Source organism: Nelumbo nucifera, chromosome 1, assembly GCF_055504915.1.
Source record: "Nelumbo nucifera cultivar China Antique chromosome 1, China Antique-T2T, whole genome shotgun sequence".
Classification (NCBI taxonomy): Eukaryota; Viridiplantae; Streptophyta; class Magnoliopsida; order Proteales; family Nelumbonaceae; genus Nelumbo; species Nelumbo nucifera.
Window position 1 is genome coordinate 84053721 of NC_142649.1, and position 13234 is coordinate 84066954.

Sequence of the window (13234 nt, forward strand, 5' to 3'; positions counted from 1 at the left end):
CTAATAAGTCACCTTCCGGCGTTTCTATCACTTGATTCACTTCTAGGATGACTAATCACACGGCTACTATCCCATCAATTTGATTTCCGAACTCAATTAGGTGGGCCCTATTATTTCTCGGCCTTGTCGCCTACGCTTTTGTGTAGTGTGCCGTTGTCTGCCGTTAGCCTCAACTCTGAAGTCTAACAACGTGGTTGAATTGAAGCTCTGAAAAGCGTAATTTTTATCGTTATAGATCGCCTTAACGAAATTTTGAATTAGCTAAGGCGAAGGGAGCATTCTGCAGCTTAACTACCATATAGAAAGGCCGAGATGTATCGCATTCGCAGCTTACAACCGTTGAAAGCTATTTTTTGCCGGGAAATCTTATGCCCTTACCTCCAGCAACATTCTATGCTAAAACCCAGTACCGAGATCTTTTATTACGTCGCAAACCACCGGGATTTGTCCGTTGAAATAAACCCTAACAGTAAAACTTTCACCGAGAAATTTACAGTCAACGGTGCTGTCTCTGCTCCTCCTCCTCCAGTTGCCAATGCTGATGATCTTGACAAGTCCACTTTGGCAAAGAATGCTCTGACGTTTCAAAACCTCCTCAAGAAACATGCTGGCAGCTCTGTCCAGGAGCTTGAACGAGCTCTAGACCGCTGCAGCTCCGCGCTTACAGAGGACTTAGTTCTACACGTGCTCCGGCGCCATCGCTCTGACTGGAAACCTGCTTTGGGCTTCTTTAATTGGGCCTCCAAAGGAGTTGATGGTTACACTCCGGGGTCCGGTGCTTACAATGAGATGCTTGACATTCTCGGGAGAATGAAGCGCTTTCAACAGTTGGAGCAAGTGCTCGATGAAATGTCAAAGAGAGGAGGTCTTGTTAACGAGAGAACATATGCGATCCTAGTGAACAGATATGCAGGGGGCCATAAGATTGACGAAGCGATTGAAATTTTCTACAAAAGGAAGCAGTTTGGCCTGAAAGTTGACTTGATGGCATTCCAGACGCTGCTCATGTCCCTCTGTAGATACAAACATGTAGAAGCTGCTGAGTTCCTATTCCACTCAAAGCGGAATGAGTTCCCTCCCAATATAAAGTCCTGGAATATAATTCTTAATGGGTGGTGCGTTTTGGGGAGTTTACGTGACACAAAGAGGTTCTGGAATGATATTATTTCTTCTGGTTGCAAGCCCGATGTTTTCACGTATGGGACCTTTATAAACTCCCTGACCAAAGCAGGAAAGCTGACCAGAGCAGTTCAGTTGTTCCAGTCCATGTGGGAGAAGGGTTGCAATCCAGATGTCGCCATCTGCAACTGCATCATAGATCAGCTGTGCTTCAAGAAGAAGATTCCAGAGGCTCTTGGCATCTTTGGGGAGATGAACGAACGGGGTTGCCTTCCGGATGTTGCAACTTACAACTCGCTCATAAAGCACCTGTGCAAGATTCGGAGGATGGAAAAGATTTATGAGCTCTTGGATGAAATGGAACAGAAGAAAGGAAGCTGCACGCCAAATGCTAGGACTTACGGTTACTTGCTCAAATCCATGAAGAAACCTGAGGAAGTTCCTGAGATTTTGAAGAGGATGGAGAGAAATGGCTGCAAGATGACAAGTGATGCCTACAATTTGCTATTGAATTTATATATAAACTGGAACCAATGGGAGGAAGCACAATCAACTTGGATTGAGATGGAGAGAAATGGTTTAGGACCTGATCAGAGATCTTACACCATTATGATCCATGGACTTTATAGTAACAAAAGGATAGAAGAGGCTTTGGACTATTTCAACGAGATGACATCAAAAGGAATGATACCAGAGCCAAGGACCAAATTACTGGTGAAGGCTATGAACATCAAGTTGAAGGAGGGGATTGGTGAGCAAGGGATAAAGGTGACAAATGATGACAGTTCATTAACTCATCCGGTTAAATCTAAAAGGAATAGAAAAGCGAGGCAATGATTCCTTAAGTTTTTCTTGAACAACATGACTTCTCTCCTTACGAGAAATCAAGGTGGACATGGGAACTTGGTGAAGACTTCATGACAGCCATTGAGGACCAGTAAGGCTTCTAATTAATAACTCTTAACTAGAATGTGCATGTGGTTTTGTTGTTGAAATCCCCATTCTATGTATCCTAACCAAGTGATTGAGAAGAACCATTGCAATCTTGAAGTTCCGTGTCCAGGTATGGAGTTGAAACAAGGGTAGGTGAGGCGTTCAGTGAAGTGGTATCTTACAAGCTCAATGGAATCAGTATCTATGAAATGTAAACGGAAATTACTTTGGAGGCTTTAAGCTGTGGGTGTACAAAGATATTGTGAAGTTATCACTCCTCAGTACCTTAATACGTGTTTGGAGCTCAGTGCCTTCATCTAGAAGAAGCCAATCCCTTTGTCAAATGAGGCTTCTGATAACCTTGTTACTAATATTGTTTCTTTTTTTATCTTTTACATTACAATCTGATAACTACTTTCTATAAATTCAAAAGTGTTTTTTTTTTATCAATAATAAAATTGTCATCTTTATAAAAGAAAAAGAGAAGCAACATATGTTATTATCTTATTTTTCTTCATTTTTTCCAAATCTGCTGTAAAACAGAGAAATTCTTCTCCTTTTCCAAATGATTGTTTTGCCTCTTTTCACTGTAAAACGAGCTTCCCCCCCCCCCCACTCCCACCGCCACACACACAGAAACTTTGATTGGATGTAATTACGTGAGGTTTTATGTTAACTTTTCAGCTAGATACTCGGTTGTTGCAAAATCACTTACTGATGGATGATTGCTTCTCTTTCTTTTATTTCTAGACTAGATCAGTCTGATCCCTCCGTCTCTTTCTATTGGAACGAGTTGCTTTTCTCAATTAATACTCTGCTGGGATGGACCTGATTCTATTATTATTTTTTTTTTATTTTTTTTTTTTGTGGGGGGGACGTTGTGTACTGTATCAGGAAGGCAACCCTGTTCGTTCATCCCCCCAAAGATGCAAGGAGCCTCTGGAATCTTCTTCTTGAAGCAGGGTTGATCTTATGATGCAATCGAGTACTAGATTGTCCAATCTTGCATTGGTCTTTCTCAAAGATGAACATTTTGTTCAAGTCTTAAAATCTGTTTACAAAAAGCAAGGGCTGGAACTTGATTCACTACAAGGTACAATTTTTACGCAAGCTGATTTGCTAATTCCTAGGACCTTGTTACCAATCTCAAGTCAATATAATACATATTTACTGATTTGTAACAGGAATCTCTTGAAATCCTACAAATCCAGAATTATCATCCAATCAAGATTCCTAAATCAGCTTTCCAACTAAAATCTCAACATTTTAAACATGGGTTAAAACAGGGCTAGAAAATAAAAATTGATTGGGTCGGTGGGTGTGGAGGAGACTTCTGTTTGCTGCCAATCTTGGCTGTGTGTAGCCAACTGCACCATAGAAATTGCCTTTTCTTCATGTCATCACTCTTTATGGGCCGCCCACCAATGTGTATGGTTTTGTTACAGTTATTATACGAGTCTTCTTCCTCTCCATGAAAGGTAGAGATTAGAGGGCAGTGGGTTGTAACAACTTACAAGCGAGTCGATCAGAATTTCCCCTTCAAATTATTCCTCCCAAAAATAATAGCACTCTCACTTTGTCAAAGATGCTAATCGTTCACTGCATGTCTGGTAGAGACTAGAGAGCATCCCGTTGAGTTGTATTGATTTAGATTGTTTTGAAAGCCTTGGGTATCTATCTACCTGTAAAGTTGTTTATTAAAGATGATGATGCAACGGCATAATCAGATGTCTGTTTGTTAATTAAAAGCACCATTTCTTCTTCTAATCTTATCCTCTATAGATGCATCTAATAATAATAATCAAACCTGAGAAGAATCCCCAGATTGAGTTTATTAAAACAATGGTCCATTAAACTAACATATCCATTCCTGGTAAGTGAATTGGCGATTAGGGTTTTATTAGTATTATATGATTTTCAGCTTAACCTTTTCTTCCCTCTTTCTTCTGGATCCAAACAAGAAAGTCCAAAATGCTGCCGTGGCCACTTCCAGGTTTCAGCCAAATCCTGTACGCCTCATCTTTTCTACCCTAGAAACCGCCGGCTAAACATGTTAATCAACGGAAATATTAAAAAGGCACCACCAATTCCGCAAGAGAAACAACAATCAGTGACCGACCGTTGTTTTGAATTGATTAAACCACCGACACCTCTCCATTGTCTCAGAGACAAAACAAAATCACATTCAATCCTCACTCAGAAAATAAGCTTAATGTTAAGGAGAAACAAGAATTTCAATCTTGTACAATTCCGTCTCCTCTCCTTTTCACGTAATTGTTTTCTGATAGATAATCCTTTCACGTAGTTGTGACACAACAAAATAAAAAAAAAATAAAAAAAGAATATTTACAAGCGTGAACGTTGGTGCAAGCAAGCTATCTCCGGCGCCCGGAAACAGGCGTTCCGTCCGCGTCCACGCAGCCCATCATCTTCACCATCCAACAAATCCCAAGAAGCTGCAACAAAACGAAACAAAAACCCACATGAATTATAAACATTACCCGTGCTTCTGTTGATGATTCAACAATCCATCGTTCCAATTTGGTTTCACAAATAGTGCAAAAAGCTGGGGCATCCAAAACACAAGAGAAACGACTTTTTTCTGAAATTTTGCTTGAATCACGGATTCGGGGAAGATCAAAGCTTGTAATTTTATTCGGTATTCACAAAACCTAAAGCCCCCAGTTTTGATTTTAATCCAGTCCCTCAATTTTACACTGCCCGCACAAAAACAGAGAAGTTTTTAGTAAAGAATATGTATTATCAAGAGCGCATCTTTACAAAATCCTGTCCCCATACCCGGATAAAAAGAAGGATCAAAGCTTTAGGAGAGTAATGGCAGATTTGGTTAGAATTAGCAAAGAAACACAAAAAGGAAAAGAAAAAGAAAAGAGAGAAGTACCTGAGAGATCGAACAGCCATGTGTTGAGAGAGAGCGTGGAAGAAGAAATTGGCTCCGTGAAGGAATACGACGACTCCCGTACAACCCAATAGAAACAACTCCAACATCTTTTTCTTCTTTCAAACAGAACCCAACAAAAGCAGACCGACACTGCGAGGCAGAGAGAGAGAGAGAGAGAGAAGGGTTTGGATAACTTGGTAAAACAGCATCCCCGTGGCCCCTCTTTGTAGAGAGTGCGGGGGGATGTTGTACTGACGTCGTCATCCATAAACTTTGCTCCCAAGCTTTTGTTGCGTAATGCTTTATTAATTTTCCATTATGCAGCCAGCTGCTTTGCGTTGAAGCGAACGAACGGTGTTACAAAGCAATTATACAGTGTGTTTATTTTTCAAATTAAATTCACAGGAGATGTTATTAATGTGCAGTTGGATGTCCATGCTCGTATGATTGGGGCTGTCAACAGGGCTCTCTTTATGTTAATTCAGCCGAAAAAACTTTAGACGGTGTTTGGCATTGATGCCGTTGCACGATTTTACGTCTGCGCCACATAAAAAAAAACGATGTACCAACAAACACAATCTTGTCTGGAACTCTTGTTCCAGAAAAGAGACACGCCTTAGAATTTGGGAAAGTGTAGTTTGAGAAAACGTTGAATGTGGCGTTTTCTCATTTTTATAACCATTGCTGCCAATAGTATCATGAGGACTGGTAAATCATTAGATATATGGTCAAATGTTGTAAACAATTATAGAACATTGATACCAAATAAAACATGTCTTTCCCAAAAAATATCCTATGTGGCAGCATCAATGTCAAAAAAAAAAAAAAAAGAAGCTATTTTCTCAGAAAATGGTGCAACAAATACAACATCGTTTTTTCAGAAAATGGACTCTGAAGCAATGCATCAATGTCAAACACTTACTCAGCTATTAGGGGCCAACAGCCTATGCTGTTGATTGCTTTTGGGAATACCACATTATCATGAAAGTAGGTAAATTAATAATTGCCCCCTATTTTATTTTGACAAAAAGGGAAAATTCTCGATCATTATCTTATATTTTGGCTTGATTTACAATTTGGTTTCCAAACTTTAAAATGTAACAATCCAGTACCCAAACTTTCAAAATGCAATAATCTAGTACCTGTCGTTAACTAATTGCTAAGTGTCATGTGAAAAGAAACAAATGCCCTTCAAGTGTCATCTAATTTTCTTTATTAACCATCCACTAAAATCAGAACCAACCGTCAAAATTTTCATCCCTGTGACAACACTTTTTTCTTTCTTCTCCACTGAATATTTTGTCATCTTTGAATCAAAACCAAAGCAATTTCTGGGAGAAAAGTTTTCCTTTGACTACTCTAATTATCTTATCCGCAAAATGAAAAAAGAGAAAAGTCTCTAACCACCATCACTGATCTCTCTCTCTCTCTCTCTCTCTCTCTTTCAAGTATCAATACAAAGCTTCTAGTTCTTCTCCTCTCTTTTACCTATAGGAATAAAATATTACTATGTTAAGTTCAAAAAAATTAAAATAAGTTGTATAAAACCTGGAATTTTCTGTTCTTGGAGTGTTTCTGACAAAGAGCTTGGGCTCTATTTCATCTTCTTGAGGAAGAAGATGATGAACAATGTGTTTTATTTTCAAGGGTAATTTTGACATTTTCAAAAGTATTAAATTGCACATGAGGTCACGTGATATACATAACTGATGGTCCATTAACGGCAAGTATTAGATTGTCATGTTTCGGAAATTCAGCTACTGGGTTGTTGTATTTTAAAGCTCGAAAACCAAAGTGTCACTTGAGCCAAAGTACACAGTACTGATCGAGAATTTTTCCTATAATAAAAAAAAAGACATGGGCAAACGTGCCCAGTCTAAAAACACTCGCCCCACACAGCCAAAGTTATTCCAATTCACCCAACAATGCATCTGGCACCAATATTATTGTGAGTTCAGATCTGCACCCCACGATAGGGCGCCCCACAACGTCCCACAGCACATCCCTGCCAGGTGCCTTCTTGTCTGGCACAGATGTGAACTCTATTATTGCATTGGATCTGTATGAACTATGAACTAACGCATGAAATCTCGTACAAACAAAAAAACCCTACACACACTTGGAAAATATAGAATGGCATCGACAGCTGCCTATGGAACCGAACCATATTAGTATATTACAAAAGAGGCTGCTGACCCAATTTGCCAAATAATTGCAATTAATGATATCCATACGAAAATTGACAATTTCTTCTGGAACATTCAAACTATTCGATTTCCTTGTACGCATATACAGTTGAAGTATAATCAAAAGAAAAGAAAAAAAAACTGGTTGATAACTTATTATAAGATACATCTACCCAAATAATTTAATCGGATGCCTATTAATTGGCCAGAAATTTTTTTTTTTATCTTACGGTAAATTGGGCCGGAGATAGAGCCAATTGGGCCGAACTTTTTGCTGCCGGTCTATCCCAATTTTTGGCCCGATTATGAGCTATGCTAGGCTGGGCCATACACATAGAGTACTGTTAACAGCCTTGAGACCCAGCAGTCAATTATAGGTAGTAAGTAGTAATAGTACAATTTCACATGAGTGTACTTCTAGCTTTTTATTACACCTTTTTTTTTCGGTTTGAGAAACATTGAATAGACCTCAAAATGCTGTTACTAATACTACCTAATATGTCTGAGTAAATTAATGTAAAACTAACGATTGCTCCAGAATTGATATTCTCTCCGCCCATAAAAACAATTTTGATGCCACAGATGTATGTGGTGTTTCCATAGGTGTATTTGTGGGCCGCCCGCATTGTAATGGGCTGTGCCACATAGGCATGCGGGTCTTGGCGCCATGCCTGTTCGGCCCATTTTTTTTTAGAAAAGTTTAAAAAATTATAAAAGATTAAAATAAATTAACAAGATACATAAAGAAAATGAAAAAAAGACGTTTAAAATATTATAATTGTTTATATATGATATAATTTCTGAAAAATAAAATAAAATTATAATTAGAATAAAACTCTACCTAAAACATTAATTTGAGACTAAAACTCACCATAATCAGAATGACTTGTCGAAAAGCAACAACTGGTCTAGATCGAACTGGGTTAAATGGTTGACAGTTCAACCAGTTGGCTCAGCGTTGTTCCTTGTTTGGTTGGTCAATTTTTGAGAACTTGGCGAATCACTTAAAAAATGGTTATAAAAATCATCATTTTCGATGATGTGGCATCTTACATGGATAAAGAAGATAGTTTCCGTTGAAAAAAAAACACTCCGGATAATGACTACCAAACAAACAATTTTCTCATTTTTTAAGAAACCAATGAGACCAGAAATCGGCGATTTCTAAGAAATCTCAGAAGAGGAATGTTCAATGGTACTAAAGTATCACCTAACTTAGCAATGGAGATAGTTGGATTAAGAGCTTTTTGGATTGACATGAAGGAAATGAATTAAATAGCTAGGCAGAGCTCTTTTTTTTTCATCTTTTAGGTACAAGTAAAGGAATTCAAAAAATAATAGATAGCAGCATGTCGTCATCCCCATACCCTCCAACGACAAGCTATGGGGTTCCAGTTTCCATTCAATACAGTTTGATTTGATTGCAGGGTCTTGTTGTTAGAAGCTGATGAGGACCCAAATGGCACCATTGAACCCCAACCAATGTAGGGTGATTCCCACAAAACAGACAAGCAACTGTTCGCCCCCCAGCTTTTGGTGTCTGTAGTGATTAGAGCTTAGCCCTCATCATGTCCTGGAGCAATGTCCTGTTCCCTTACGCTTCAACAATTGATCAACACCCATCATCCGTCAGTAGCATCCTCATCATCACATAGTTCAAACTCCTAGCCTACAGAGATTTGCACCAAAAATGAATACTATAATGTGCAAGACGCGTGCTCCCCTCCTCTGTGTAAACAAACTGACCCACACCCAGAACAGTTATCTGTTCTCTGTTCTCACTTCTCTCTCACTCTGTCACTCAGGCCTCACTCTGATTCATTTAACATTTACTCCAGACTCAGACACCACTCCCCCTCGTGTGGCGCTACGGATGATCATTCACCTAAAAAAGGGGCAGTCGACGACAAAAGTAACAACCCAGGTGGAAATTCCACATGCTACTCCATGATTGGTGGGGCGTCTGCTCATGGTTTGTCTTTACCCCCCATGTGAGGCCCCATGTGCCAATTGTATGAAACCCCCCCATCTCTACCGTACATTACCGCATTGACACACGCTACCCCAATCCGTACGACTGAAATGCCTGCAACTATCTATCAACCCATTAACACATGCAATCTGATTGTGGAACTAGATTTCACTTTATCCATCAAGTTTCTGTTCTACCACATAATCGTCCATCACTCTTACCAAAGCTGTGTTTCTCCACAGTTTCCAATGGCTGACCACCCTACCCATTTGCATCATTCATCCTTCCAGTTCTTCCCATTCATCATATTCAAGGAAGCAACCATACCCCCTTCTAATCGGACAAGCATCATACACCTTACGGTTATTAATCGGTTATGAGCACACCAGGTTGATGAACTTGAAGGATTGTCTCCACTCCAGGCTCCAGCCTCCACTCTCAGAGAAGCTAGATACAGTCTTAAAGAAAGATTAATTTGGGGGCAAGATCGTCTGATCAAGTGTACAGAAGGCCACTTTATACTTACGCTTCGCTACGCTGTCGGGTCGTCGCCTGAGAGTCTGAAACAGGAGCCCTGAATCCTGAGTCCTGACCACTCTCATGCACGTATAATAATGAACATAAACCGTTACATAGCAATGTTAAAAGAAAACGCGTTCTCTTGAAAATACGAGATATTGCGAATCTTAGCTTGGGATCCTCACTGATTCACTGTTACGATCAGAGTTCTGAGAAAGGAAGGATAACCAATAATTATGATCAGTTGATATCTTTTAGAGAAAGATGGAGCTTGTCCAGCAGCTCTCATTACAGCTAGCTAATGAGAGAAGCAGAAAAGAACCAAGGACATTCCTTTGACATCTGAAACAGTCTGACATTTAGAATACAGACCATACTACTACGTAGATATATATATGTATCTAGCTACTACCAGACTACTCTATTCATACTGTTCGATACATAACCGCCATTAGTTCAGACTTCGAGGTAAGTCTACTTAAAAAGTTAAACTTAATAATACTCTAATAACAATAATAAAACTTCTAAAACATAGTAGCAAGACCAAGACAACTCGATTATGAGAGGGATTTGGAGTGCAGAGAGATTTGTCTTATCAGTAAGTCCACATGCAATCAAGCTCGGTGGCTCCCACCGGCATCCGGCTCGTCTCCATCTTCTGATACTCGGATTCCGGCCAGTTTCTCGCCGAACAGCACCCACCCAGATCGTTGTTTTGGTTCTCTGCAACAGACATCGCTGTCATCGGCGGCACAGACGAAAAGAAGAAGGGGAACTGAAGATTCTCCTGCAGCGACAAGCTCGGAAATGCCGACAGACCTCCGTTCCTTCCGAATCGAGCGGCATAGTCTACTGCGTTCATGATAGATGCAGGTGATCCCAACTGGTACTGTGCCTGGTGATTGAAGTTTGCAGCGGCGGCGGCAGCAGCAGCAGCAGCTACGGTGGAGAAACAGGACACGTGCTCCCTTGCGCTTTCGCTCTCGTATGAGCAACTCTCGCGGTCAGTGGCCCCGGTGTAAGCGGTGTAGGGAGATGAATCCAGCAGCGGAGGAAGCGACGTCGACGACGGAGACCCAACGTCGGGATAGAGGTTAGCTCCACAAGAAATACGGTTCTTCTTCCCTCCATTGCCGCTGCTCCCACCAACACCACCAGTCTTCTGGAACACCCGCGAGATTACCCACTCATCCTAGAAGTTCATGGGGTGTCGCATGAATAATTGAATTAATTTACTAAATCTAACCAAACACAATATCCACATGAAACGATAGAAAAGAAACAATCTTTTATCTCTGAAAAGGCAAACAGAAACTGTTTGATAACGAGTGAGATCAAGGGATGTGGTTAAACTGTCAAAACCCAAAACAGATTTGCTGCATGGGAAGGTATTTACATACAACATGTGATTACAAGGACGTAGATGGAGGGGAACCTCTTCAAATGAAACTGCAGTGTTAATTAGTAAACCAGAAAGATCACAGTCCAGAACCCAAGTTGCTACTTCCTTTCTCCATTCCCACAAACACAGACAGAAAAGAAGAAAGATGATAAATGAACAAGAGAAAGAATCATACCTTGGAGCTCCTGGAGAGATAATGGTAGGCGAGTTTGCCTTCGAGGCGATATTCGTGCATGACCCAATTGCTTTTTTCTCCCTTCGGAGCTCGTCCTCGATAGAACACCAGAGTCTTCTTCATGCCCACAAGTGCACAAGTCTTTGAACTGTAAATCTCCCTGTCCTTACCAGTGGCCTTCCAGTACCCAGCCTCCGTAGCCCTATTAGTTCGAAGCCCAGTCGGATACTTTCGGTCCCGGAGGCTGAAGAAGTACCACTCTTTCTCTCCCATCTTAGCTTTCGCTGCAACATTTTTTTTTCAGAATCAGTGTGAAGTTTCATTTATACAAGTAGTAGAACTTGATGGGTAGCAGAAGATGGTGTAGTATACCAGGAAGCTCCCATGGCTCGCATTTGTTAAGGTCAACTTCAGCAATGGCTCTGCCCGTAAAGCTGCTGTCCAGAACCTTCTTGATAAGGTAATACGTGATGAGCTCTTCATCAGTCGGGTGGAATCGGAAGCCAGGAGGCAAATGAGCTTCGCTGTTGTCGAAGACCTGGTAGTTATCCATTTAACCCTAGTTTGCTGAACAAAGAATAAGCTACAAAAGTGGAATTAGACTGCTGCGTGCAGAGAAAGAAAAAGAGTAGAAACTAGAAAGAACCCGACCGAGCTTAGGAAGCAATTGTTGAACTTTTGAAGGTAGGATATTGAAGAAGAGGGAAAAAGAGAGGACTTGATCTTCCAGACATAGTAATGGAGGAGAATAAAGAAGCAGTTAATAAGGAGGAAGGATATCACCCAAAAAGGACACAGGGGTTCCAACTTTCCATGGATATCAAGTGCAGAAAGGAATAATAGCTCTCCCTACGGCATACCCATTAAAATCCCATTAATAAATCTAGAACTAAGAAACAAAGTACCAAAGTTTTGAACCAAAACGCAGATGCAAAAATCACACGGCTTAACAGAAGAAGCTATAATTAACTCAACACTTCACCGCATTTTATCAACATCGGAGGGAATCGGACGTGGGGACGAAGAGATGAGTGAGACTGGGTTGCTCCTAGTTTTGCAAAGTGAGCAAATGAAGACGAGACTCTGCGTTTGAGTTGTGTTATATGGGTTTCACACGGATTTGATGAATCGAGTGGCAGGAGGAAGGCGAAATAATAAGGTATGATCTGGCTGGAAAATCTGCGTTTTCTGCTCTGTACTCCTCTGCTCTCTCTGCCATCGCTGCTGCAGCTGCAGCCCTTATCATATCCGTCTCGCTAGAGAGAGGGAGAGAGACAGGGAGATGGGGTTGATGGACGGAGGGGGTGGGTTCTGGCTTTGAGTATGCGTGCGTGCGTGAGAAAGTGTGCAGGTATTTCTCTGTCAGTGAAGAAAACGAAAGGGGGAACAGAAAGTAGTTTTTAGAGAGGGAAAGAGAGAAAGGGAGAGAGAATGAGAGAGGAAGAGAGGGAAAGAGAGAGGAGTTGATGAGAGGAGGAGGAGAAGGATTTGATCGTGGATCGATAAGGCTGCTTCATATCTCATGTGTCAGGCGCAGTACCAGATTAAATAATCGGATCGACAGAGACAAGGTAAATCCACGGTCTTCTCTTTTCTCTCTCTTTTTTTTCCTTCTCACAGTGTATTTTGTTCCTTTGTTTGTTCTCATTTTCCTGTCTTTAACCTCAACCCAGAGATTATCGTCCCTTTCAACCTCTTAACTTTGTTTCTTTCAGCTCTTTTTCTTATCACCAAAATATACAATCACAAATCATTGCACAAAGAATGACGCAGTAGTAGTAGTACTAATAATCAACCCCTTCACTTTATACTTTATACATGCCCTCGGATCACTGTGCTTACTCTTGATCCATTTGATCCTAATGACGTTTATTATCGTTAAAACCATCAACTCAACTTCATTGGAAATTAAACCGACAGAGGACGAAAGAAAAGCAAAAAAAAAAAAAAAAACAGAGAGAGATCCATCATGCATCTTTCATTGGTACATTCTCACAGAAACAAACAGACCCCTCATCATGTATTT

At 40.6% G+C, this 13234-nt stretch overlaps 2 protein-coding genes and 1 long non-coding RNA gene across 3 annotated transcripts; 1 reads left to right on the forward strand and 2 right to left on the reverse strand.

The window, feature by feature from the left end:
• Positions 1-2222, forward strand: LOC104599453 (Tetratricopeptide repeat (TPR)-like superfamily protein). The gene has a single exon (XM_010262000.3). The coding sequence runs from the start codon at positions 313-315 to the stop codon at positions 1954-1956; it is 1644 nt and encodes a 547-aa protein (XP_010260302.1). The 5' UTR covers positions 1-312; the 3' UTR covers positions 1957-2222.
• Positions 2223-4139: 1917 nt separating this feature from the next.
• LOC104599454 (uncharacterized) lies at positions 4140-5576 on the reverse strand. Its single transcript, XR_735516.3, has 2 exons — positions 4955-5576; positions 4140-4508 (listed from the first exon to the last, which is right to left on the reverse strand). It is a non-coding gene; the product is annotated as an uncharacterized LOC104599454 (long non-coding RNA).
• Positions 5577-9853: 4277 nt separating this feature from the next.
• Positions 9854-12545, reverse strand: LOC104599455 (protein CUP-SHAPED COTYLEDON 2-like). The gene is made up of 3 exons (XM_010262001.3): positions 11581-12545; positions 11209-11492; positions 9854-10823 (listed from the first exon to the last, which is right to left on the reverse strand). The coding sequence occupies exons 1-3, from the start codon at positions 11759-11761 to the stop codon at positions 10227-10229; spliced, it is 1062 nt and encodes a 353-aa protein (XP_010260303.1). The 5' UTR covers positions 11762-12545; the 3' UTR covers positions 9854-10226.
• Positions 12546-13234: the final 689 nt, after the last annotated feature.